Genomic DNA, 27,943 nt, shown 5'->3' on the forward strand with positions numbered 1-27,943 from the left:
AGAATTCCAGTCCCCAAATTGGCGTTTACTCCGCCCTCTACTTTTCAAATAAATCTCAGTTGTGCGCACGCGCCTCGCCAACGCGGAGCTAGGTCATTTACTTCCATGGGGGCAGACATTTTTGATTTTGGCAGAAAAGTTGAAAGAGCTGGGGACATTATTAACCTGAATGCACTACTCAGCAGGGTAGGGGAGCTAGAGCTCCTCCGAGAGCGGCAAAAGCAAGCGGCGGAGAGAGCAGTGATGCGTCGGTCGGCAGAACAGGCTCCAAAGCGTCGCCGCCGCCCTGCCCTCACCAGATATGGCGGCGGTGGGGGCGCTCTAGCCGGCGCCCCGCGGGCTTCCGGGGCTTGCTCTTCAGGGGGCGTGGCCGGGCGTCCGGCTGGGAGGGGCGGCGCGCTGGGTTCGACGGGAGCGGCCGCGGAGCACGGCCCGAGGGCGGGATTTCGCCCCTCCCGCGCGCTCCGCGGCGCGTTCCGCAGCCCTAGGCCGACTCGCCGCCGCGGCAGTCACAACCGCTTCGGGTTCTGCCCCGCGTGGGCGGCTGCCACCGCGCCTCGGGCCGGACGATGCCCAAGAAGCTGCTGCTGCTGCCCCCACTGTCCGCGTGCTCGGCCTTCCGCGCCCCGGGAGCCCGCCCCGCCGCTTCGCCGGCCATGAACGCCGCCCGCACCGGCTACCGCGTCTTCTCGGCCAACTCCACGGCCGCCTGCACCGAGCTGGCCAAGCGCATCACCGAGTAAGCGCGCGGCGGGCCGGCTGCCTGCCCCTCGGCAGCCCCGCAGCCCGGCCCTGGAGAGCGGGCCGCCTCCCCATCCCGGGCGCCGGGGGCGTTGCTGAGCCCGGGGGCGCGGCGCGTCAGGGCGCGGCCCGCTCCGCGGCCGGAGCTGCCCCCTGGAGCTGATCGCCGCTGTCCCCGGGCTCCAAGCGGGACGGGGTGGGGGTTGTGTCGGGCCACACACCGAGGGTGTGCGGAGGGCAGGGGGAAGGGGCAGCTCTGGGAGCGCGTTGGCCGGGCCTGGGCGGAGCAGAGATAGGCCTAACCGTGCTCTCTAAGGCGGCTTGAGGTTGGAGCATTCAAGTCAAGCCTTCGCCCTTCTGAGCCTGTGGCCTCAAGTGGCTTTTGGATCTGACAGCTCTGAATACCTTCCCTGGCTTCTTGCCACTTACCAACTCTGTGACCCGGAGCCAAAGACTTGGTTTTCCTGAACTTCATTTGTCAAGGGATGATTCTGTCTATTGGACAGGGCTTTTGTGAGCTTGACGATGATAATGAAGATCATCAGATACATAGCAGAGCAGGGGCTCCTAGTGGCCCTCTGATAATAACCTGTTTTCTAAGCCCAGACTTCTAATGGGAAGAACCTTACAGGAAGAACCCTTTCCGAACAAACTTGTTAGGAATATAAACATAAAACGAATAGTTTGTCTTGCAATATTTAGTCATTTTCACATTTTTTAAACACCTTTATTTACTTTTAGTGGTGCTGAGGATCCGAACCCAGAGCCTCTCATGTGCTAGGCGAGCGCTCTATCTCAGAGCCACAATCCCAGGCCCAGTCATTTTCACATTTTAAACAGTTTACGTTAGGTTTCCTGGGTGAATTCTCAGGGCTGGGGACAGTTGCATTCATAATGTTGTAAAATTCTAGATGGAATTGTAGAGGAAAACAAAACTTAACACTTTTTTCAGCTGTTTTTCAGTTGGAGTTTAGAGATTGGAAGAGTGTTAAAAAACAGTTGTTTTTGGGGCTGGGGATGTGGCTCAAGCGGTAGCGCGCTCGCCTGGCATGCGTGCGGCCCGGGTTCGATCCTCAGCACCACATACAAACAAAGATGTTGTGTCCGCCGAGAATTAAAAAATAGATATTAAAAAAATTCTCTCTCTCTCTCTCTCTCTCCCACTCTTAAAAAAAAAAAAAAAACAGTTGTTTTGCAGTCTGCTATCTTCTGTTTCTAAGCCCCTATTATTTGTCTTATTGAGGCCAACTAAAACACTAACTTTAAACCTGAAGGTTGTGTTTGTTTACATTGGGTCAGATTTACCACACATGACCTTGCCTGAGAAGCTAAGAGAGAAGGGCACATTTAAAGACAGTGGTTTTTGTTTGTTTTTAATGTTAGATTCTTCTCTGCCATGTTCTAGAAAGGTTTGAAGTCACTGTAAATAACAAATATTTGTAAATACTCATTTGCTCTATATATTTGTTTCTAGTAACATTGTGTGTGTATATACTTATATTTTTTTTGGTCTGGGTCAAACCCAGAGCCTTCCACATGCTGAACAAGCTCTCTATCACTGGGTTACACCCCCATCCTCTCCAAAACATTTTATTTGAAGAAAGAGTTTTGCCCACTAAACAGGGTTTGAAGATGACTGACCTTTGAGGTTATCATATTTTATTTCCTGATTCTTTTCAGCTCTGAATTCAACCAAGGATCTTTGACCCCACTCCCCCACCCGCCCGCCCTGGATTGAAGCCTGGTGTACTCTACCATGAACTATGGCCCCAGCTCTTTTTATTTTTTGAGACAGGATTTCACTAAGTTGCCAGGCTGGAAAATTTGTTGTCCTCCTGCCTCAGCCTCCCAAGTAGCTGGAATTGCAGGTGTGTGCCACTGTGCCCAGCCAAGGAATTTCAGATTTTTGGTTAATGCACTTTAAACAGCCGAAGAGTTGGGTGCCTCACATTCCCAGAATATATGTTAGAGGTGTGTTGTACTTACTCCCCAGGTGCCCTGCATCCAGCTTCTACTAGAAGTCTTTTTACATGTATTCCACTATTATAATTTGGGGGGGAGGGGGCTGGAGTATTTTTTTTTTTTTTTTTTTTGGGTAAACTATACATAAATTACCTTTTTAACAGTTTTTAATTATACAGTTCAGTGACACTAAGTATTCACAATGTTTGAGCAACTATCACTACCATCCATTTCCAGAACTTTGTCATCCAAACATAGACTTTTTTTATTTATTTTTTTTTTAAAAGAGAGAGAGAGAATTTTTTTTTTTAATTTTTTTTTTTTTTTTTTCAGTTTTTGGCAGACACAACATCTTTGTTTGTATGTGGTGCTGAGGATTGAACTCGGGCTGCACTTATGCCAGGCAAGCGCTCTACCGCTTGAGCCACATCCCCAGCCCAAACACAGACTCTTTATGTGCTCACGAAATACTTACTCCCATTCTCCCCTCCCACAGCCCCTGGTAAGCTCTCTTTTTTGTGGTGCCAGGGATTAGAACCCAGGATCTTAGTACATGCAAGGCAAGCACTCTACCAACTGAGCTATATCCCCAGCCCACCCCTGGTAACCTCTATTCTGCTTTCTGTCTGTGAATCTGCCTGTTCTAGGTACTGCCTATTGAATGGGATCATACAATATCTATCCTTTTGTGTCCAGCTTATTTTACTTGGATTTTTTTCAAGTTTCATTTGTACTTTCACACATATTAGAGCTTCATCCTAGAGGCTGGTGAGGTTCTGTTGTATGCATGAACCTGGCTGGAGTGGTTTTAAATAGATTCTACCCTTGTGACATATAACATATCCAGGCAAGATTCATACTATATCTGGTTAATGGCACTAAAGTTCCTTTTCATCTACATGCCTTTTTTTTTTTTTTTTAAATATTTTATTGGTTGTCAACGGATCTTTATTTGTTTACATGTAGTGCTGAGAATCAAACCCAGTGTCTTACACATGCTAGGCAAGCACTCTGCTACTGAGCCCCAGCCCAGCCCAGCCCTACAAACCTTTTTTTGTGTGTGTGGTGCTGGGGATTGAACCAGGGCCTTGTTGTTCTAGGCAAGTGCCCTACCATTGAGCTACATCCCCTGCTCTTTTCTTTAATTTTGAGATAGGGACTGATTTAGTTGCTGGGACTGGCTTCAAGTTTGTGATCCTCCTGCCTCAGCCTCCTGAGTTCTTGGGATTACAGGTGTGCATTGTCATGCCGGACTCCATCTATATATAATGCTTTTGACAATTGAGACATTTATGTGTGACTGTGTTTTTGAAGTCATTGCTGGTAACCATGTATTTGGGAATGATTTTCCAAGACAACTATTGTTCAAAAAACAATGAATCACTGGGCATGGTGGTTTGGGCATGTAATCCCAGCCATCTGGGAGGCTGATGCAGAAAAAGTCCTAGGCCAGCCTAGGCAACTTAGTGAGACCCTATCATAAAATATAAAACAGACTAGGGAGATAGATAGTTCAGTGGTAGTCCACCCTGGGTTCAGTTCCCAGTACTGCAAACAAAATCAGAAAACCAAACCTAACACAGTTGTGCATGCCTGTAATCCCAGCTACTTGGGCTCTATTTATTTATTTATTTTTGGTAGCAGATATTGAACCCGGGGGTACTTAATCACCAAGCCACATTTTTAAGCCCCACCCCCACTTTAAAAAATATTTTTAGTTGTAGATGGACACAATGTCTTTATTTATTTTTTATGTGCTGAGGATTGAATCCAGTGCCTCACCCAGTGCTCTCCCACTGAGCTACAACCCAGCAGGAGGATTGCAAGTTTGATGCCAGCCTGAGCAACTTAGATTCTGTCTCAAAATCTAAAAAAGTAAAAGGAGCTGGGGATGTAGCTCAGTGGCAGAGCCTCCTGGAATCAGTTCCTAGTACCACAAACACAGTGACCCTGATGTTAAATGTGGGTTGTGGGCTTTCTCCAATAAAACTGTTACAAAATGGCACTCTGCTTAGGGAGCAGGGGTGGGGTTTTAGCTTGGGCTTCCGTCTAGTGCCCTCTAGTTACTTTCTGTTAAAACAGACACATGAACTGGATTTGCCTAGGAAGAGAATTCTTAATTGCCTTTTTGTCTTGTTTTATCTGTGCTATAGGCGTCTTGGTGCTGAGTTGGGGAAGTCTGTTGTATATCAGGAGACTAACGGAGGTAAGTTGGTGTTTCCTAAAGATTCCCTGAGCTGTTGAATCAGCTGGCGTGTTTTTAGAGAGTAGAACACGGCAATGTCAGAGGTATACATACTGTCCTTCTGTGCTTCCCTTGAGATCTGACTTCTCCTTCTCTTCCACAGTGTCTCCTTTCCTTTTTTTCCATGATGATGTAAATATTCATCTGTTGTTTTAGAATAAAACAAGGAGACATATAGAATGTTTTTTCTTGTACATCAGGTTGTAGTTGATAAATACTTTCTACGTTTGTCTCATTTGTCATCAGATGACGTCAAGAGCCATTGGGTGCTAGGTATAATGACTTACAAGTCTTCTAGACTCTCACCGTGGGCTGGTGACCCATTTTTGTTTCCCACCAGTGTGCAGAGAACTGTACAAAATTGACAGCGCTTGAAGGCGTTTTGTGGTGGCCAGTGTTCTCTCAGTGCTGGATCAGAAACGTCCCCGTGGGGCCAGGTGTGTCAGACTATACTGCTCCTATTAATTGCAAAGGCAAATTAGTATACAATAATTTGAGATTGTTTCTACAAAATTGAAAGACTAGGTACATGACTCTCTGCTTCCCTTTCTTTTTCTAAGATGTAACTATAACTGACTTAAGTAGCTTGAGGAGGAGTTACCAGGACAGTGACAATGGGGTCTAAGCTGGCCAAGCACTGCAGAAGGAACATGGAATGGAGTTCAGTGGGTTGTTGTGTGGAAGGCACATGTTCCCAGACGTGGATAAGTCACTTGTGGATTTTTGGAAGGCAGCTATGCTCACCACTATACCACCAACGCGCTCACTTGTGGATTTTTGTTTGTTTGTTTGTTTGTTTTTTCATGGTTGTAGATGACCAGAATGCCTTTATTTGTTTACTTTTATGTGGCACTGAGGATTGAACCCAGTTCCTCACACAAGCTAGGCAAGTGCTCTGCCGCTGAGCCCCAGCCCAGCCCTCACTTGTGTTTTAATTTACCACCTGGCACCTTTCACCCGGCTTCTACACTTAGCAACTTTTTACTTGGTGACTCTATTTATTTATTTATTTTTGGTAGCAGATATTGAACCCGGGGGTACTTAATCACCAAGCCACATTCTTAAGCGCCACCCCCCTTTAAAAAACATTTTTAGTTGTAGATGGACACAATGTCTTTATTTTTTATGTGGTGCTAAGGATTGAATCCAGTGCCTCACCCAGTGCTTTCCCACTGAGCCACAACCGCAGCCTCCCTAGCCTTTTTGGTTCTTATTTTTGAGTCAGGATCTTGCTGAATTGCTGAGTCTGACTTTGAACTTGTGATCCTCCTGAGCTGCAGGGATTATAGGCATAGGTATGGTGTACTGCGTGATTTTAGGACTTTATCTACTGCCAGGGAATTCAGAGATTTAAAATCTGAAGCTGAATGTGGGTAGGCCTGGTACTCTAGCAGTCTCCAGCTTAAATCATAGTGTTACATTTGGGGTCTCATGAGATGAAGCACTTGGGGAGGAGAAGATGAGTAAGGAAAACCCTAGAACCTCCTAAGCATCTTATGTACAAGTATCTTTATTTCAGTGATAGTTTTGGGGGTGTTTCCATTTTATTTTGTTTATTGGTTTTCTTTTTTATTTTTTTGACAGAGACTTCATGTGAATCTATTGAATCTGTTTTTTGGTTTTTTTTGGGTTTTTTTGGTACTGGGGATTGAACTCAGGGGTACTCCACCACTGAGCCACATTTCCAGCCCTGTTTTATATTTCATTTACAGACAAGGTCTCACTGAATTGCTTAGCACCTCACCATTGCTGAGGCTGGCTTTGAACTTGTGATCCTCCTGCCTCAGCCTCCCAGGCTGCTGGGATTACAGGTGTGTGCCAACATGCCCAGCTGGTTAGTTTTATCTTCTACTTTTGGCTTATTTTTTCCCTAGCTTGACTTTACTTTTTTCTTTCTTTTTTTGCACAGCATTAGAGATTGAACATAGGCTCTCACACTTTGCTAGACAAGAACTCTGCCACTGATCTCTGCTTCCCCACCAGCCCTTTTCATAAATGCTATTTTTAGATGGGGTCTTAAGTTTTCAAGGCAGGCCTCTAACTGGTCATCCTCCTGCCTCAGCCTCCCAGGAGCGTCCCCATGCCCCACCAGCTTGACTGTCCTGATGTGTATGTTTGTCATTCTGGAGTCCTTCAGGAATTGACTTTGTTTTAGCAGTTAAAGTGTTGATTTGGAGTCTTCTTTGCTCCCTTTAAGTGCCAGCTGCTAATCATTGCATTGTGAAGTGCTGCTGTTAAAACTTGAGAACATTTCTATTTTTCAGAAACAAGAGTTGAAATAAAAGAATCTGTTCGTGGCCAAGACATTTTCATTATACAGACAATACCCAGGTAAGAGCACTATTTGATGAATTATTTTTTTCCTCTAAAAACCATTTTTTCCCATGTGAGCAAGTCAAGGTTTTCCTAAACTATAAATTTGTCAGCATGTTAAATGCTTCCCAGAACACATTTCTGGTCCCCTAGAATTCCTACACTGTTGCACTATACTGTACCAGTGTACTTGACCTCTTCCCAAGCGTTGAACACCTCAAGGACAAGATCTCTTGTTTCTGGGTGCACTAAATCCAGGCCATTGTTTGCCAGCTCCGCTCTGCAGAAGAGCTTGTTGTTGAACCTGCTTTGTAACTGCTCCTGGTTCACAGATGGCCTTTCTTTTTTTTTTTTTACTCTTTGGTCTTCTAGGGATTGAACCCAGGGCCTCGTGGATGCGATGCAAGCTCTCGATGGCTGGGCCACCTCCCAGCCCTGCACACCATTTTATTGTGCACTGTTTGCCTCTTCTGGCCATCTCTATTACAGACGGCATCATCACTCCTTCCCATAACACGGGAGGGCTGACCCAGGGGCCTGTGGCCTGTGGTCATACATCTGGGATTCTTTCTCTTTTCATTGCCTGTACAATGGGATTCTTGATCCCCTTTGCATTCCTAAGGCTTTGTTAGCATTAAGGATGGTACTGAAGCTGGGTGTAGTAGTACATGCTTGGACTTCACGTACTCAGAAGGCTGAGGCTGTGGGAGTAACTTAGGCCCTGTCTCAATGTGAAAAGGGCTGAGGATGGAGCTCAGTGGTAGAGCCCTGTACACCCTGCATGGGCCTATCAGTCTTTCCTACCCCCACCTCCCAAAAAGAAGACTGGCACTGAGTGCCCGTGGTGTCCAGGCATTTTGTGTGTTTCACGTTTAATCCTTAAATGCTACCTGACAGCTGTTTTTGCCACCATTGAGGGGATTGAGAGGGCTGGGTCTGCAGGAGATCAAGAACAGCAGGGTCATGGAGTTATATACACTCAAATATAACCAAATCTTCTATACAGTGTTACTGGCAGGTAATAAATATTTGATATATTTTTAAAAATATTTGTTGATTGACCTTTTTATTTATTTTATTTATTTATATGTGGTGCTAAGACTCGAACCCAGTGCTTCATGCGTATCAGGCAAGTGCGCTACCGCTGAGCCATAACTCCAGCCCAAATATTTGATTTTTAATGCTTTCTTTCTGATCATAACAATAACAATGTTAATTACTAAAAATACAGACAGGTGATTATGGTGGTGCATGCCTGTAATCCCAGCAGCTTGGGAGGCTGAGGCAGGAGGATCAAGAGTTTAAAGCTAGCCTCAGCAACTTAGTGAGGGCCCAAGTAACTCAGTGAGACCTGTCTCTAAAAAAGGTCTGGGGCTATGTCTCAGTGGTTATGTGACCCTGGGTTCAGTTCCAGTACAAAAAAAAAAAAAAGGACAGGCGAAAGGGTTAGGGATATGGATCAGTAGTAGTGTCCCTGGGTTCTATGTCCAGTACCAAACAAACAAAGAACTAGGCATATCAGTATAAAAGAGCTATCTTATCTTTTAAAAATTCTTAGTTTGAAGCAATCAAACTTATAGGAAACTTGCTTGTACTACCATCTCTGTTTTTTAATGTGGTGCTAGTGATGGAACCCAGGGCTTCGCATATGCTGGGCAAGTGCTCTCCCTCTGAGCTCTACCCAGCCTTGATGTGGCCCTCTGAGAGTAGGCTGGCACCTGATGGCTTCCCAGCCCAGAAGTTCAGTGTGTAATTCCTATAAACAAGGACTTTTCCTTCTGTAATCACAACACGGCCATCAGAATATTAAACAAGTGACTCCTGTCTAATCCTCGGGCCATGTTAGTTCTGCCCACTGTTGCAGTGATGTTTGGAGCAGAAAGATCTAGTTCAGAACCTCAGCTGGTGTTTAATTGGATCTGCTCATCCTCACTCTTCCTTTGGCCTTCAAAACTTTGACATTTTTTAAGACTTTTTATTGAAGATTTTGACATTTTGCTGTTGGGATGATGAGATTGAGGTCAGACATCTGTGGTGGGAGGTGGGGTAAAGCCATGTCTTCCTGTCGTCCTGTTGCATGGCATTGCGTGGATGCCCCATGTTCTAGCGAGCAGTCATGGCCAGCTTGCGCCTGTGCTGACTCAGCAGTGTGTGAGCACATTGCCTGTTTCCAGCTATAGGAAGATTCCAAGAAGTGGCATTGCTATTTGGAAGGTTCATGCATTTGTGTCTGGGGAGATATGGCTGCACTGATAGATATTTGTAGTATCTGTGGTATTGATAGATATGTTCCTCTCGTGGTGACTGGTTCTTTTTTGTTTAGTTGATTTTGACATGTGTCTTGGGAATGAGGAAGACCAGGGGGCCTGCCTAGAAACCCAGGGAAATGGATGATAGACACATTGCTTTTGCTTGTCCTCCTTCCTAGCACCAGACACAGTGCCTTGAATTTGGAAACACTGGGCAGTCCTGTTGCATGCTTCCAGTCTCAGAGTCACTTCCTGCCTTGTATTCTTTCTCTTGTGACCGCTCAGTGTTTTTGTTTATTTCAGTGTTGATGGACCTTTACTTTTATTCATTTTTTTTTATATGGTGCTGAGAATCAAACCCAGTGCTTCATACAGCCTGACTGCTCAGTTTCGATCCCACAGAATCCCTGTTTGAGGAAGCCTCTTACTGTGTGTCTTTCCCAGATGCCTCGCTGTGGGTAGCTAGCTGTGGACGTGCTGAGAGGTACAGGTTTTTGTGGACCATGTAAATCTGGAAATGGAAGTGGCTGGTAAGGGATGGGCAGCACACAGGTGGCAGGCAGAATAGGACCTTCCTTTTGGGTGTCATCTGAGAAGATCGGTTGTTCTAACTCCATTACAAACTGCTGGTCCCACTAGACAACAGACTTTGCTGACCCACTCTTGAGTCCAGCAGAACACGACAGCGGGTGTGCAGGTGTCACTACAACCTTGTACACCTGTCATTCTCTGCCTTGAAATGAATGGGTTTGACCTATGTCACTAGCATATAGAGTCCCTAAATTCTTGTGGAGTGAATTAATGAATACTTTGCATAATTTTTTGCATCTCTGTCTTTTCTGCATTTTCACATGATAATTGTGATCCTTTTGTACTGTTCTTGGATCTCAGCAAGATCCTTCCTTCCCCAGTTGGTACTTTGATATTCCTCAGACTGTCCTTACCATGTCGTTTAAGTGCAGATTCACAGTTTACTATCCTGGCAAGAAAGCATTCACCATTAACAGCAGCATCCTTTGTGATCCCTTCCTGGTGTCCAAGTTGTCCTAAGCTAGTCAGCCAGAATGCTGCAGTTAGTGTAGGAACATTACATTGTGGCGTCCTCTGTGGTAAAAGGTTGCATTTTATATAATCCTTGGTCTCAGTATCATGGTGGTCATGAGTGCTCAGTATAAATATTTAGCGCCTGCAGTCCAGAGGATCCTGGGGCAGTGTGTAGGCCATACTTTGCAAGTGAAGGATCATTGATGAGCAGGTTTCTTCCGGGGAAGGAGCAGAGAAGCATGGAAAAGCAAATTGGTTAATGAATAATGGGGAAACATTTCTGCAGTTTTTTTCTGCTTGTATCTAAAGTGTTAGAAACTTGGACCAAAGTGTTCACAGATGAACTTTGTAGAACAGCTGTGAGGATTTTACACACAACTCAACACATGGAAGACCCTTCCCCTTGAGAAAGGAGTAGGAGTGTGGCTGTATGCCTCTGAGGCCAGTCTCCCTGAGGATGGCCTAAGTCCCCCAGGTGCAATAGCGCACAAACTCTCTGAGGTTCCAGAAGCCACAGTTCTCTTCCCAGTGGCTCAGTGTGGCATCAGAGCAAACTCTGGCTTACCTGGCAGTGTCCTAGGGTGGCAGGATGGAAGAAATGAGGAAAAACTTGGAGAAAGGTCCAAGAGGGTGAAGGTTACTAGGTTTGCCACAATAAACCAGTATTTTTATTGCCTGAGAATGGAACAAAGTTAAAGTACAGAGAGCCATGCACAGTAGCCACGCCTGCAGTGCCAGCAATTGAGGAGGCTGAGGTAGGGGGACCAAAGTTCAAGGCCAGGGGCTAGGGTGGTGGCTAAGTGGTAGAGCGCTTGCCTAGCTCGTGTAGGTCACTGGGTTCAAATCTCAGCACCGCATATAAATAAATGAAATAAAGGTCCATTGACACTAAAAAGTATTTAAAAAAAAAAAAAGAAAGAAAGAAAAGAAAAAGAAAGTTCAAGGCTAGCCTGGGCAACTTAGTGAGACCCTGTGCCAAAATAAAAAAAGGCTGGGGATGTGACTCAGTGGTTAAGTGCCCCTGAATTTAATCCCCAGTACAAAAAAAAAAAAAAAAACTGATTCTAAACAAAAGCTTAGACATTCAGATTAGTTTAGTTCCTGCAAAATGCTCATCCTGAGAGCACTGTGTGAACCCTTTTCTTAGTGCTAGTGTTGCTCAGAATAGCTTTTGAACTCCTGAAACCGCTTTCAGGACATGCAGTGTGTTTCTTATGACTAGTCCAATAATAGCAAGCTTTCGGTTGTTCCTTGTTAAATTTTTGGAAAGGGCAGAAGGCCATTCTGAATGAAGTGAGTATGCTGGTGATTGAACTGTGTGCTGCTAATCACCAAAATTTCAAATCCACTGAACCATGGAACTAAGTAAAATAAATGTAAAACTTAAAGGCATTTTTTGAGAGACAAGTTTCATGTTTATGTACAGGTTTCTGCCTGTTGATGCAAAGTAAGACAGCTCATTAAAATACCATTTGCAGGGGCTGGGATTGTGGCTCAGCAGTAGAGCGCTCGCCTCACACATTTGAGACCCAGGGTTTGATCCTCAGCACCAAATTAAAAAATAAACAAGTGAAATAAAGGTATTGTGTCCAACTACAACTAAAAAAAACCGAAAACCATTTGCAACGTATTTGCTGAGATGATTAGTAGTTGGGGGTGGGGTAAGCCCCACGCCTCTCCAGGCTGCTGTCACTGCAACAGTGTCTCTGCTGCAGTGCTGAGCAGTATGGTCAGTGTTGCTGTGTCCACTGCTCACCTCGCCTTGTTTTGTTTGTTTTTTTGGGGTGCTGGGGTTCAAATGCAGAGCCCCATGTGTGCTGGGCAAGGGCTCTGCCGACTGAGCTGCACCCCAGCCCTCAAATGTTAGAGCAGTGGGGCTGAGTTCAGAACAGGGTGTGACTGCCCAAGGGGAGGAAGCCCCTTGACAAAGCAGTCAAGATTATCCTACTTAGATGCAAAGACTACCCGAACTAGCCAGGATATACTTGGACATTCTTAGGTACAGATAAACAGCGCAGTCTGCCAGCCAGTTTCTCTTCATCCAGCTAACACTTACCATCGCCTGTGTCCAATTTGTCCAGTATCTCTCAGCGAATGGGTCAGACCAGTGTGACAAAGGCTCCTTTGTCACCTTCCTGCCCAGCAAGGGGTGGGGGTGGAGGCCTGGAAACTCTTCTTAGCCTTGGGCAGAAGGATGTTGAATTCCTTGGCATAGGTCATTAGGAAGAGGGAAAACTGGAAAATGAAACCTGTGTGTGGGGAATTGGCCATTAAGGGAAGTAAAGTCACCCTGAAATGAAGACTCCTCAGAAGCTGTCTCATACAGTAATGTCTCACTCCCTGGGCCTCCTTGGGATGGTTCTGCAGACTCATCTGTCATACAGTTGTGTATTATTAATGCCATACCAAAGCCAACTAAAAGCCTACCATTCTTCCAGAATTTTCTAAACTAACTTCAGCTCTATCTTTGCTCTGGATTAGCCCAAGAGGCTACACCAGGGGAGATTTTTTGGGGACCACACAGTGTCGCACAGTAGAGGGTCAGGAAGTGCTCTGATTGTTTCTAGGGTCACAGCAGCCTATGGAGGAGATGTGGGGTCACCAGTATTTCATCCAGCCACCTACTCAGCCATCATTGGCCAGGTCCCTCTTGGGTGAATGGCAGAATGTGGATTCAAGGCCTGGTACCTCAAGAACCCTCTCCTACCGGCCTGGGAATTGGCTACTGGAAGAGGGCAATAGTCCTCACCCCAGACAGGGGTTCTGAGGAAGCGTGGAGAGTCCCTGGAGGGATTCTGACGCACAGGTGGATGTGGGACGTCATCCCGGCAGACCACGGGGTTCTCGTGCTCAGAAAGGCCAAGCCCACCATGGCTTGATCAGCCTTGGCAAAAGGCAGCAGCCCACATTCATCACTGGTGGGACTTCCCTTCCAGTGTCTTTCGGGGCTATATTTCCTCCTGTAGTCTTTGCAGGAATCTGTATATCTCAGGGAAAGAAGGGACTGGCTGACAGGAGGTTTTTGAGAGGCACCAAGACTTCCCTGTTCCCTCAAGCCCTGAAAGAAAAGAGATCAAGCTGAGCATGGTGGCATATACATATCATCCCAGCAAATCTGGAGGCTGAGGCTGGAGGATCGAAAGCTTGAGGCCCACTTCAGCAATTTAGAGGATACCCTGTCTCAAAATAAAAAGTGCCAGGGATGTAGCTCAGTGGTTAAACACCCTGGGTTCAAGCCCTGGTACCAAATCAAACAAAAAGAGATCAAAATCCTTTCTGTTAACCACAGCTAAATAGCAGGACAGGTTTCTCTTGACATTCATTGGTCTGAATCTCTGGGAGAGTGCCAGCAAGTTTCAGGTATCCTTGGCCACCAGCAGCTGCCTCCAGTACCACTGCAAGGGCTGTCACCACATGGAAGATCCAGGTAAAGGAGAGTGGGTTAACTGTGCTGTGGGTTCAAGTAACCACAAGAGGACCCAGGGCTGATTCCACCTTGTACAAAGAACAGTTGCCTTGCTTTTCCCTGCATTTGTGGGTGCTGTCACAAGCCGGGTGGTGACAAGATCCCTTTGGCAACATCTTGGCAGCCCAAGTTATGTCACTGAAGTTGAGATCCTTCCTAGGGTTTAATACGCATTTTAACCGTTCCAGAGATGTGAACACAGCTGTGATGGAGTTGCTGATCATGGCTTATGCCTTGAAGACGGCCTGTGCCAGGAACATCATCGGCGTCATCCCCTACTTCCCCTACAGCAAACAGAGCAAGATGCGGAAGAGGGGGTCCATCGTGTGCAAGCTGCTGGCATCCATGCTGGCCAAAGCAGGTGAGCGCACAGGGACACTGGTGGAGGGTCTCGGGCTCTGCTGTTGGGCTGCAGCCTGCCTCGGGCATCTAGTCTGGGCCTGCTTCTTTATGCGGTGTTTGCTGGTTACTCTGTTGCTCCTGTTGCTTGGGTGGGCTGGGGATCTGTGAGGCAAGGCAGCTCCCACCTTCCTCTCTGTTGCCTTTGGGATCTGCTCGCTCCTGCTTTCTCTGACCTTGGGCTGGGCTTTATGGTTCTGTCACTTCTATTTTCAAGTGAAAACTGGCTGGCTTGGCATTCTTGTACAGTCTTTTGAACTTTGGGTCTAGATGTGTGTATTTGCCTTAGTTAGCCATGTTCCTTTTATGTTCACAGAATTAAGACACTATTTTTCTTTTATTACTTCTTTAGTTTATATACTCTTTCCCTCCTCTCATCTCCAGTTGCCTTTGTGTACAGCACCCCATTTCTATTGCTTTTATTTTTCTTATGTAGTAGTGGCATACTTTCTGACCTATAATCAAATGTAATAAAATATTAAACTTATTGAATTTTTATTTGTCTGACATTTATTTAAAATACTGGTTCCTTGCTGGTTGTGGTGGCACATACCTGTAATCCCAGCTCCTTGGGAGGCTGAGGCAGGAGGATTTCAACTTCAAGGCCAGTCTGGGCAACTTAGTAAAACCCAACTCAGAGGGGGAAAAAAAAGTGGGGGCATGGTTGGAGGATTACCTAGCTTGTATGAGACCCTTGTATGAGGGTTCCATTTCCAGTACTATTCAAATATATGTGTGTGTGTGTGTGTGTGTGTGTGTGTGTGTATATATATATATATATATATATATATTCTTCACTCTGGAGGTTTTGCATTGACCTTTGACCATTCTCAGTGTCTTTACATGTATCCTTTTCTGTTCAGCACTGCTGATTATTCTGAGTATGTTTTCATATAAAATACTTCTTAAGCCGTTATTTTATCACATATAGAAATTATCTCATCCTTTAGCATTTTATCCTTGGGATGTATGAATTTCTTTTCTTCCTGTGTGCATTCCTTTGCATTGCTTTCTTGTTCCTTTCTGCTGAGGCCACAGTCCTTTAATAAAGGCCTGTCTGTTTCTTGCATCTGTTATTACCTGGATATTTATTAATTCATGTTCGTATTTTTGCTTCCACCCGGTTTCCCCTCACTGGTCAGGACCAAGCTAGTGGTCAGAGTGGAAGGAGCACACTTGTCAGCCTAGCTGTGTCCTATGGTGGGGTGCAGGCTCTTTGGCATTAGGTTGGACAGCTCCTCAGCTCCTTAGGTCTTACAGCAAGTCTGTAACTGCAGCACTGGCTCACAGTGTCTCCTGCCTTCAGCCTCCTGGTGGGAAACAGGAGTTGATCTGCCCACTGAGGCCATTAACTTGTAGGGGAGAACTTTGTAATTTTTTGTTTTAAAATTTCAGGTTTAACTCACATTATCACTATGGATCTTCACCAAAAGGAAATACAAGGCTTTTTCAGCTTTCCCGTGGACAACCTTAGAGCCTCACCTTTCCTGCTTCAGTATATCCAGGAAGAAGTGAGGAGCCACCAGCAAACACCCCTTTGTCCTCAAAGAGATCCTATTTAGTTTTTCTCTGGCACCAGATTTCATGATTGAAAGGCACATGTGATGCTCCCTTCTCAGACTTACTGCCCGTGGCAGCCGGATAGCCTCAGATTCAGCATTTAGTGGTGCAGGACCATATTTTTGAAAGACATTATAGCGAATTTCCTATTAAGTACCTTTAGCAATCACTTACACTTTCTAGAATGAAGGTTTTTTAAAATATTGTTTACCTTCTTGATCTAGCAGTACCTTTGCAATGAAGTTAATTGATAAACAATGAAAAATTTAAATGTGTAAATGAAATTCTGGCATATTTGGTTGCTAGTTTGGGTCATTGATGAGAGGAAGAAGTGTTATCCAACATCTAGGGGTTTTTTGATGACATTTCAGTATTTTCTATTTTTCCTCCAAATCTAGATACCAAATTACAGAAATGCCGTCATTGTAGCTAAGTCTCCTGATGCTGCAAAAAGGTAAATGAATCCTATATTTATTTAAAACAAACAAACAAACTCTTGAGAGTTGGGCACAATGACATGCACCTGTAGTCCTAGCACTTGGGAGGCTGAGACGGGAGGACCCCTTGAGTTTAGGAGTTTAAGGCCAGCCTGGGCAGCACAGCAAGACCTTGTCTCCAAAAAGAAAAAGGTGAGAATTCCTTTTGGGTGCTCTGAGATCAGAATTAGCTGTTTTGGAACCCACAGCTCCCATGGCCAGCAAGCTCCCCGGCTCAAGCTCCCCTGGCCTTGGCCTCCAGGCCACAAAGGAAAGTGCCTCTGAGTTCCTGGGTTTTTCTCTAAGATGGAGTTCTCTAAGTTCTCAGAAGGAGAAGAGTGGGACTGTGGGGTTTTTCAGGCAGTGGTTTTTAAGACACCATTTTAAAGAGAGTTCATTCTCCTGAAAATGACTATTAGAATATTGGACGAAACAAAGAAAATAAGCCAAGAAGAAAAATACATCATAAAAAATATTGGGGGCTGGGGTTGTAGCTCAGTGGTAGAAAGTTTGCCTAGCGTGCGTGAGGCACTGTGTTCAATCCCAGGCACCACATGAAAATAAGACAAATAAAGGTATTTTAAAAAGAGTATATTAAAAAAAAAAAAAAATTGGACTAAGGATAGAACCAGTATTATCTATACTCAGCTACTGGCCCAGAACCCAGTTCCTGTGCCCTGAAAGCATTTGTACCTGGCCTGCTGTGTATAATTCCTTTGTTCCTGAAAGTGGAGTGGTAGAGTGATGCTTCTTCCCCTTGGTGCTCTTTTCCCTTTGTCTTCTCTTAGGGCCCAGTCATATGCTGAGAGACTGCGTCTGGGCTTAGCTGTGATCCATGGAGAAGCCCAGTGCACAGAGCTGGACATGGATGATGGCCGTCATTCTCCCCCAATGGTCAAAAATGCTACGGTACATCCGGGCCTGGAGTTGCCATGTAAGATTAGCTCTATACTTTTATTTATAAATTGGAGAAATTTCTAATGGCTAATATGAATGGCTAGGTGTTAACCCCTGTGTCTGCTGTGCATGGTCTCTTGCTATTTTAAAATAATTGAATGGGCCAGGTGTGGTGGTGCTTACCTGTAATCCCAGTGACCCAGGAGGATCATAAGTTCAAGGCCAGCCTAGGCAACTTAGCAAGACCATGTCTCAAAATAGAATATTTAAAAGGGGAGGGGGGGTCATTGGGGATATAGCTCAGTTGGTAGAGTGCTTGCCTTTCATGCACAAGGCCCTGGGTTCAGTCCCCAGCACCACAAAAAAAAAAGGACTGGAGCTATATAGCTCAGCACTTTTGGGTTCAATCCCCAGTACCCCCACAAAAAAAATAAAAAAATAAAAAGGCCTGGGGATGCAGCTCAGGGGTAGAGCACCCCTGGATTCAGGCACGGTACCACAAAATAATAACTGTTATCATATATTTATTACGTATTTTATATTATTGAATAGCAGTGCCACGATTTCCCCTTTTGTAGGAGGTTGCATGTGTTATACACATTTGCAGACTGTGTAAGGACAATTAAGCTGATCTGGGTAGCATTCAGCGTTAAATAATTTTAGCTTTAGAAAACAGAGTTGTGTGTAATGGTGTCACATCTGAAACTTTATGTTCAGTAAAATGGGTGATAATAGCCATTAGTCAGATACCGGGTATTAGCCACCGGGTAACTCTGAGCACTTATGTTAGAATGTAGTTCTCTGACCTGATGCCAAGTAATTTCTCTTACTCATCTAACAGTGTAGAAGCTGTTTACTTCCATGGACTTTGGCACTGAGTGCATGCATATGTTATATGTGTGTGTGTGTGTGTGTGTGTGTGTGTGGATACATTTAGAGTTTTCAGAGGAAGCAGGTAGTTTCTTTCTAGATCTATTTGCCACGCCTCAGAAGCACGCAGTGGTTGGTGGGATGGAGGCGCTATGGGGCGGGGCCTCAGATGGTTTGTTAGAGGCAGGCTCCTATCTCAGTGGAGCATTCTAACCTTTACTCCTGCTAACTTTGACATTGCTTCGTTTTAAACTTGGAAGGTTTTCACATAAGAGTAATATACTTTGTTTAACTTTAATATTTGATATCAGTATGTTATTTTTTTGAGGATTTCATAATTAAAATTTTTGAATAGATAATACATTCACGTGTTACAAAATTCAAAAAGTATAAAATTCTTCACAGTGTGAAGTATTCCCCACCCACAAGTTCTCTTCTCCTAGCTCCTTGGATATCTAGTACCTTGGTTTTCTGTGTCAGGGCAGAGACTTTTTGCATTTATTAGCAAATACATATTTCTTTTTCTCTCATTTCTACACAAATAATAGTGTGTTGTACACCTCATTTTGCCTCTTGCTTCTCTCATTCAGTTTCTCTTTCCCTGTCAGCATGTACAGTGGAAGGCATCTCAGTCTCTTGCAGTTCCATAGTGTTCCATAGTATGGATATCTCATAATTCTGGTGGTCTCATAATACGTTGAAAGGCATGTAGATTTTTTTAAGTCTTTGAAAAACAAGCCTCCAGTTACTGTGAGCATCTGTTGGACCCCTGCTGCAGACCAAGAGCTGTGCTAAGCTCCACAGCTATCCCTGCAGGGACTTGTCTTCATCCTTCTGCAGACCAGGAAGCAGTCACATGGCCAGGACCAGCTGTGGGATGAGGCAGCTGGCTCCATGGGCCACATTTGCTTGTTTTTAGCTATTTGTTTTTAGTTGTAGTTGGACACAATACCTTTATTTTATTTATTTTTATGTGGTGCCAAGGATCGAATCCAGGGCCTCACACATTTGAGGCGAGTGCTCCACCGCTGAGCCACAACCCGAGCCTCTTGTTTTTAGCTTTTTATTTCGGACATGGAAGAAAGGTAAAGAATTCAGATGTTCACCGTGCTCTCAGAGTCCCACACTTCACATTTCTACACATATTTTTGTGCCATTTAAGAATGAGTTGCGGATGTAATGTTCCTTTATTGCTAAAGACTTCAGTATATATTTCCTAAATACTAAAGGCTCCGTTTCATAACCACAGTATAATTCTCAACTCAGGAAATGAACACTGTTACAGTGCTATTGTCTAATCCACAGGCTTTATTCAGGTTTCAACAATGTCCTTTTAAACAAAAACAGGGAAAAAAAGAACTTTTGGGGGGCCAGGACCTAATCCAGGGTTGCACATGGTGTTCAGTTGTCATTTCTCTTTAGCCTCAATCTGGAATGGCTCCTCCGTTCTTTGTCCCTTGTGATCTTGATGCTTTTGAACAGCACAGGCCAGTTATTTTGTAGGCTGCCCCTTAATTGGGCCATTTGTGTGCTCATGCCGAGATTCAAGTTGTGTGGTTTTGGCAGGAATGTCAGGAAGCACGTGATGATCCATTGGTAGAGAGTTGATTTTGGTCATTTGATTAAGCCAGGTTTTCCCCTGGATGGCTGCTCTTTCTTCTCTTTGTAGTTAGTGGTGTCATAGGCTAAGATCTTGTAAACATCCTGTTTCCCGTTTATCCTCAAACTTAGCATCCAGTGAAGATTCTCACCTGAATCCATTATACTGTGATTATTGACAAGTAGTCTTTTCAAATTTTTAAGTATTTATTTTTTGAGATAGTGTCTGTTGCCCAGGCTGGTCTCCATCTTCTGGCTCAGGAGATCCTCTCTCTGCAGTCTTCTGTGTAGCTGGGCCCACAGGACCAGTGGTCCTGTTCCAAGTTCATTGTTCCTTCCACGTTTATCTGCTGGCATCCTAGTGTGGGCTTTCCTTTCTTCCCTGTTCATTCATTTATTTGGAATGTGTGGGCTCATAGAATCCTCTTTAATTCAGTGGGTTATACTGTAATTTCTCTCCATGCTCAGAGTATCTTGGACTTGACCAAGGCGAACTCTTCAAGCTCCTCCTTTTAACACATTCATTGTTTTTCGATACTTTATTTCCTGGTATAACTGAATGCTCCATGTTCTTTTTTTTGGTATCAGGGATTGAACTAAGGGCCATTCTACCACTGAGCCACATTCCCAGCCCTATTTTGTATTTTATTTAGAGACTGAGTTGCTTAAAACCTCTTTTTTTTTGTTTGTTTGTTTGTTTTTTTAAAGAGAGAGTGAGAGGAGAGAGAGAGAATTTTAATATTTATTTTTTAGTTATCGGCGGATACAACATCTTTGTTTTGTATGTGGTGCTGAGGATCGAACCCGGGCCGCACGCATGCCAGGCGAGCGCGCTACCACTTGAGCCACATCCCCAGCCTTCGTGTTTTTTTTTTTAATATTTATTTTGTAGTTATAGATGGACACAATATCTTTATTTTATATTTATGTGGTGCTGAGGATCAAACCCGGTGCCTCCTGCATGGTAGGTGAGCACTCTACCTCTGAGCCACAACCCCAGCCCAAACACCTGGTTTTTTGCTGAGGTTGGCTCTGAATTCATGATCTTTTGCCTCAGCCTCCCGAGCCACTGGGATTATCTGTGTGCACCACCATGCTAGCCCACTCCATGTTCTTGTACCTTCTTAGCCCTGGAATCAGCCACTTCTCCAGGGATCTCCAGTTGCTTTGGTGGAGAAGGTGTTTAGAAGCGGCCTTGGGTTCTGTGTATACAAGTTCAGTTGCCAGGCACTGCGGCCCGTGACTCACCTGGTCTTAGGTCCATCATGAGTGATTGAGAATCATTCAGGGTAGCACCAAGAAGCAAAACAGCTGGGTTTGAGATGTTTGGATGGATGTCACTGTATTGCCAGGGTGTGTTACATGGTGAGCATCCGTTGGACCCCTGTTCTAAGAATGTTGCTTTGTTAGGTTTGCTGTTGCCGGCATGTTCCCTTCCTGGTCCTCTTCATGAACTGTGGAAACGTTTTAGAAGAGTGCCTCCCTTCAGGGGGCGCTGGCATGCTTTCCCTGTAACTCGCACAGTTGCTGCAGGGCTATCTCCTGTGATTCCCCACTCACATAGTCCTTGCCAAGAGAATTCTGAAAAACCGATTTATTTATTTGTGCTAGGGATTGAATCCAGGGCCTTGCACATGCTAGGCAAACTCTCCACCACCAAACTATGTCTCCAGCCCTTTCTAAATCTTATTTTGAGACAAGTTTTTGCTAAGTTGCTGAAGCCTACCTCAAACTTGTAATCTGCCTGCCTCAGCCTCCCAAGTAGCTGATATTATAGGCATGTGCCATTGCACCCTGCTTAAAACATTATTTCTTGTACGTGTAATTGTGCCTTCCAAATTCAATGTACTTTATGCCTCAGTGGTTCACTTATTAAGATACTGGAATGTTATGCCAAAGCCAGAGGAAAGCAAACACTTGCACTTGGGGTCTGCAGCTCTTAGGGAGATGTTTTAATTATGTTTCTCAAACTTGTTCATTAGAGCAGTAACTCTCAGCCAGGGTCAATTTTGTCCCCAGAGGATGTTTTGCAATATTAGAAGCAGATTCCGTCTGTCACAGCAGGGGAGGTAGGGCACTGCTGCATCCCCCTACCCCAAGTCTTTAGCCCAGAATGTCTACAGTGCCAAGGTCAAGAAGCCCTGTTTCAGCAAAGTGATTTATTAAAAGTTAAGTTGTGAATGAAGGAGTGGGACCTTGAAGCTCTTCCATTTTACAAAATAGACTTTCTGCCTCCCTGAGGATGGACAGGGAACAAGTTTGGAAAGATTGTAAGTTATATGTCAGTGCCTCTGCTAGAGATGGCTGGTGCTTTGCCACAGTGGTAGAAACTAGGAGTTTGAGCCAGGCACAGTGGTGCATGCCTGGCAGGAAGATCAAAAGTTCAAGGCGAGCCTTAGCAACTTAGCGAGACCCTGTCTCAGAATAAAAAGGACTGGGGATGTGGCTCAGTGGTTAAGAATCCCTGGATTCAGTCCCAAGTACAAAAAAAGAAGAAAAAAATTAGGCGTTTGGATAATAAAAAATGAGATGAAGTTACCTTTTATTGCTTGCTATTCCTGGGTTGTGGTGGTGGTTGTTATTTATTTTTTTAAATATTTTTTTTTAGTTATAGATGGACACAATATCTTTATTTATTTTTATGTGGTGCTGGGGATTGAACCCAGTGCCTCACACATGTGAGGTGGACACTCTGCCACTGAGCTATAGCCCCAACTTGTTGTTGTATTTTCTAGGGAAAGTTTTTCCTGAGTTTTTTGTTTTTCTTTTATCCCAGGACTGGTGTCCCTGACCCACAGCAGGATATTTTGCAGTTGCCTGGGGCCAGGCTGAGAAGAGGTGCCCAGATTGTCAGCACTGGCCCTCAATCCTCCTTTAGTGTCCTGCTATGCTCACATGTTAGAGGCAGCATCTTTTTGCATCCAACTTAGTTTTTGCCTGCTAAGGCTTCTTATTATGTAAAGCAACTCCCAACTGCAAGATTGTACAATAATTCAGAAAACCATTCAAAGACCAGATTATTACAGTAAAACATCATCTTTTTCCTAGACACGTGTGCATCTATAGGTGGCTCATTCAGCCAAGATCGTTCCCAAGAAACAATCTATAGGATCAACACACTATTGCCTATGTCTTAAAGGGCCAGAAACAAATACAACCAAAAAACATAATGTTGGACAAATAGAGGATCCCCGAACCATGGCTGACAGATGGGAAACCTTTAAAACAGACCAGATAGGGGCAAAATCTCCCCCACCAAGTTCCCAACTCTCGCTTAACATGACTCCTACACCAGTGGTATCACGGATGTCCCCATGAAGGGACCAGATGCTCCCACAAAAGGGAACCAGAAGTGTAGAATTAAGGGTCTCAGTGTGTATACTGGAGGAACTTACCAAATGGCCAAGGTGTCACCACTTCACTGCGTTCAATTTCCTTTTTCTCAAAGTAGACCAAAATGGAGCAACCCTGACAGTGCAGGGAAGGAAGGCCAGAGTTCCCCAAGGGGAGCAGCTGCTGGGAGTCCCTCAGTCCCTCCCTTTATTTACAGGAATAGCTTCCCGGGTTTGACTGGAGGCACACCTGCTGGTCTCTTCTAATCAGCTCTCAAAAAGTTGCCTTATATCCTCAGCATGGAAGTGCAGTTGCTTGGAGTGCTAGGCTGGTCCAAGAAAGTTGGAGTAGAGGTTGCTCTCTGGTCCCATCTGGGGTGCCAGAATTTGTAGCCTAAAGCTCAGTCCCTGTCTCCAATGCCAATTTAATAATGAGGACGTGGTTTTGAGAAAAAGGAAAAAGAAGGCTTATTGCTTTGTTAGCAAAGGAGAAACACAGGGGCCTCCTATCCCAAAGGCTGTGACTCTCCCCCATACTGAGGGACAGAGGTTTTTAAAGGAACTCTTCAAGGGTTACATTCCAATTCCAGGTGTGCTCTAGTAAGGGGTCCCAGGGCACTCTGTTTGCTTGTTGGGATTCACTTGTTGATTTGGGAGATATTCACTTCCTAGATCCTCAGCAGGCATCTCCTTCCTGTAGTGGGTGTGCTAAAGGGCAATTAACTAGGGGAAGAAAAGATAACACTGTCTCCCTGATCTTTTTAGGGAGGAGGAAAAGGGGAGAAGAGAGGAAAATCATTCTTTAAAAAAATAAGTCTTGGGCTGGGGTTGTGGCTCAAGCGGTAGCGCGCTCGCCTGGCATGCGTGGGGCATGCACGGGGCGCTGGGTTCAATCCTCAGCACCACATAAAAATAAAGATGTTGTGTCCACCGAAAACTAAAAAATAAATATTGAAAAAAATTTCTCTCTCCCTCTTTAAAATAAATAAATAAGCCTTCCAGCGATGAGGGCTGTATTTAGAAGGTGAAGGGATCACTGTTAAACCCCAGTCTTGCTCCTCCAGGCAGGAGGGAAGTGGTGTGGATGAGCTGTGCCTTGGAGGAAGGGCTCCATCCTTTTGTAACTAAGGACTCCTATAAATGAAGCCATTGTTTTATTTGGAAAATGCTGATTTTAAAAGCGGAATGCAGTTTCCTACTCTTATTGTAAAAACGTTGGAAGCCTTTGAAGATGTTGTATCCTGGCTAACAGTTTCTGGCCTCAGTGATTTGGCATAGCTCAGTTTTATTCTGAAATAACTATTAAAATTTGTTAGTAAAACAGTGCTCAGTTTCAGCTCAGCCTTTTGCCTTAAGCTGTGCCTGTGGGTAAGGATCAGCTGGAATTGATTGTTAATCACTAAACTGTGTAATCACCCTGAATTGGGTTCTTTCCTCTCCTCCACTACTACTTTAATAAATATTTCAGAACAATAGAAAGCCTCCCTAAAGAGCAGAATACTCAGTTGTTCTTCTGTGACTTTCCGCACCCCCCTTCAGTTCCCTCACTTCCTCTTGAAGGTGATTCCATTTTTGTTTCTCTGTCCTGCGGTTGCCTTTTGTACACTCATGGCCTCTTCCAGATGCAGGTTCTGTAGTCGGATAAGATGGGCTTGTAATGACTGTCTTGAGGTTCCTGATTTTCAGGAAAGTCATTGTGTGAGTGGTGCCAGTAACTTGATAAGGCTAAATGATCAAAACAAGGTGACACAGAAATCAAAGGCGGTTAAGCCGCCTTTCCACCTGGAGGCCTTTCCCTGGGTGTCCCACAGGGTGGCACTTACTGTGAGCACTGGATTCTTCTCAGTGATGCTGCTTCTCTGCGCGTGACATCTCACTCCTCTGCTCTCCAACTCTCCACTGTGCTATGCCCTATGTGGCCACAGTCACAGGCTGTGAGCTCTTGAGACCAGGCTAGTCTCAACTGAGAACTGGGTTTTATATTGATTATGTGTTGAAATGATAACATTTTGGATATACTGAGTAAAATAAATTTATTAGTTTCACCTGTTTTTACTTTTGATGAGGCTACTAGGAGTTTTTAAGCTACATTGCAGGCTTGCCTTCTACTTCTGTGGGTCATCGCTGTTCTCAACTGTTTCTGAGATTCCAGGCTTGTGATGGGGGGAGTCTGCATGGGTGGTTGTCATCATCATCTGTGCTCTGGTTTTTGCCCCACTCCCAGGGATGAGGTTGGGATTGCTTAGTTATCTAGCAACACATAACTAACAAGTCTTGTGATCTGTTTTGTTTTGCTAGTGATGATGGCCAAAGAGAAGCCGCCAATCACCGTAGTTGGGGATGTTGGAGGACGCATCGCTATTATAGTGGTACGGTGACGTGTGGCCGTCCTTGGTGCATGGGTGACACTGCTGGCACTCAGCCAGGAGGTGTCCTCTTCTGGGTCGTACTTCCAGCGCAGTGCTGGATTCAGTGGGTCTGTCCATCCTTTCTCACCCAACTCCTTTAGGAGAAGTAGCAGCGGTAGTAGAACAGGGATTAGAACATGACCCTTAGGTGTAAAGGAGCATGGTTCCTCCTGCTCAGCACTGCAGCCTCACCTCGGGGGCCCAGTTCCCCGGGGCAGCCGCCTCATCCTCCTTATACTTTGAGGCCATGTGATGAACTGGCGATGCGCTGTTCCCTTGTCACTGGTGAGAAGAGAGCCCCAGTTCCCCTGCACGCTGCATTCTGACATGTTGGCTCTTAGCTCCAAGTTTCTTTGCTGGCAAGAGGTTCACCTGTCATTACGGTAGCTCACTTTATTCTATTTTCCTGATGTGTCACTTTTTCCTGGAAGAAAAAAAAGTGGGACACTGGCTCTGTGGGATGAATCAGGAATTTGAAAACAGAGAAGGAGCCTTGGCAGTCCTCAGCTTGAGCTCTCCTGTCACACATACTTGACTGGAAGATTTCACCACTTTCTGCCAGTCGTGCGAGGTGCTGCTGAAGTGTTCCTCTTGCCATCTCTGACTCAGGCCCAGACTTGGAAACCCTCCAGAACCAACTGCAGAAAAGAGCAGGGAGCTGTGTGTCCATAGATGGGAGCAGAGGCCACTTCCTTATACTAACACTGTTCTCGCAGGATGACATTATTGATGATGTGGAAAGCTTTGTTGCTGCTGCAGAGATCCTGAAAGAGAGGGGCGCTTACAAGATCTATGTCATGGCCACACACGGCATCCTGTCTGCAGATGCCCCCCGCCTGATTGAGGAGTCCTCCATTGACGAGGTATGTCTATTTCTGAAGGACTAGGACAGGGTTGGAGTAGGACTCGGTGGTAGAGCTCTAGCCTGACATGCACGAGGCCCTGGGTCCCTCCCTGGCACCATGAAACTAGCTTGAGTCAAGATCTGCTGCTGTAGTTTCTGTGAATAAAAAGATGAGCCAGTCAGTGTTAAGTTGCTTCATCCCTCTAGAGTACCTATGAAACAGTACTTTTTTGCTGACTAGCAGCCTTGTTGGGGTAGAAACATATTTAAGAATATATGCCTATTTGCATAAATGTTTGTTTCATTTTTTTAATATGAATTTGACACTGAAATGGCATTTGAGACTTGAATTTGTCCCTGATAATAGGAAAGTTTTGCACAATGCTGGGGCTCCCTGTATAGAGACTGTGACATTCCCAGGGCCTGAGTCTTATTTTCTGAGCCATGTAAGCTTTCCTTGTGGAAACTTGGTTAACTTTAGTTTGTAAAAACTGTACTGAGGGGGCTGGGATTGGCTCAGCGGCAGAGTGTTTGCCTCGCACATGTGAGGCACTGGGTTTGATCCTCAGCACCACATAAAATGGATAAATAAAATAATGGTATCGTGTCCATCTACAACTAAAAAAAAGTTAAAAACATGCTCAGTAGAATGAAGTTTTGTAGCTTAGAACTTGGCCTGTGGGTACTGAATGCTAGATACTTTTCTAACCATTTTAGAGCACACACATTTGGTAACTTTATTTTCTGCTGCTGTATGACTAGGTGGTGGTGACAAACACTGTCCCTCATGAGGTCCAGAAGCTGCAGTGTCCCAAGATAAAGACTGTGGATATCAGTTTGATTCTTTCTGAAGCAATTCGGAGAATCCACAATGGAGAGTCCATGGCCTACCTTTTCCGAAACATCACAGTGGATGACTAGCTTTCATGGTGGCCCTGGCCCTGGAACTCCCAAGGAAAACATACCAAGCAGTGCCGGCAGCTGTGAACACAGTGTGTCCTTGCAGGGAGGACAGGACGTGGTGTGGAGTTAGCTAGTCTCTCCAAGATCTGTGGAAAAGGGGCCTTATGTAGTGGAGACGGAACTAGTAGATAACATAACACTGCCTTAATCGTGCAGTGTCAGCCCTATTCCGTAAGTGGATGACAGCCGCTCTCTGAGGAGTCTCCTTGATACTGAAGAGGAGTTCAAGGCGGATGAAGTCTTAGCTCTGTAGTGTTCCTTCAGTTGTCTCAGCTTTGGGGCGCAGTGTGACTTTGACCTTGGTCGGAAGCTGAGTCCCTGGCATCTTCTCTCTCCATAGTCAAGTTTGCAGAAGCCTTTTTTAGAGAATCCTATCTTTTTTTCAGAATCTGCTATGCCTGCTGCCCCTGAACAGTGGAGCACTGTGTCACTGCTCCTCTCCAGATGTTAGGTTTGAGAGGAGCAGCCTGCCCCTGGGTATCTGCGTTGCTAAGTTGCAAATAAAAGAATTTATTGTCTCACTGGTCTTGTCCCTGCTCTGCAGAGCTCCCTGTTTCCTGCCTGGGTGGTGACTC

General features: G+C 45.1%; 1 protein-coding gene across 2 annotated transcripts; it reads left to right on the top strand.

Moving 5' to 3' along the window:
• The first annotated feature begins 408 nt into the window (after positions 1 to 408).
• Positions 409 to 27,889, top strand: Prpsap1 (phosphoribosyl pyrophosphate synthetase associated protein 1). 2 transcript variants are annotated; one of them, XM_015504144.2, is made up of 10 exons: positions 409 to 739; positions 4,857 to 4,909; positions 7,213 to 7,279; positions 14,209 to 14,381; positions 15,815 to 15,930; positions 16,378 to 16,433; positions 17,244 to 17,389; positions 25,452 to 25,522; positions 26,278 to 26,424; positions 27,168 to 27,889. In XM_015504144.2, exons 1-10 carry the CDS (start codon positions 570 to 572, stop codon positions 27,324 to 27,326), a joined length of 1,158 nt encoding a protein of 385 aa, XP_015359630.1. In that variant the 5' UTR covers positions 409 to 569; the 3' UTR covers positions 27,327 to 27,889. The 2 variants fall into 2 exon arrangements, with proteins under 2 accessions (XP_015359630.1, XP_015359631.1); XM_015504145.2 differs by lacking the exons at positions 409 to 739; positions 4,857 to 4,909 and adding an exon at positions 5,361 to 5,385.
• Positions 27,890 to 27,943: the final 54 nt, after the last annotated feature.

This window comes from Marmota marmota, unplaced genomic scaffold (assembly GCF_001458135.2).
Source record: "Marmota marmota marmota unplaced genomic scaffold, marMar, whole genome shotgun sequence".
In the NCBI taxonomy this organism is placed as follows: domain Eukaryota; kingdom Metazoa; phylum Chordata; class Mammalia; order Rodentia; family Sciuridae; genus Marmota; species Marmota marmota.

Coding starts and splice junctions, on each gene's coding strand:
- Prpsap1 (XM_015504144.2), top strand. CDS start 570: ATGCCCAAGAAGCTGCTGCTGCTGCCCCCACTGTCCGCGTGCTCGGCC. Junction 15,931..16,377: donor TTCAGTATATCCAGGAAGAA/GTGAGGAGCCAC, acceptor CTCCAAATCTAG/ATACCAAATTACAGAAATGC. Junction 26,425..27,167: donor AGGAGTCCTCCATTGACGAG/GTATGTCTATTT, acceptor CTGTATGACTAG/GTGGTGGTGACAAACACTGT.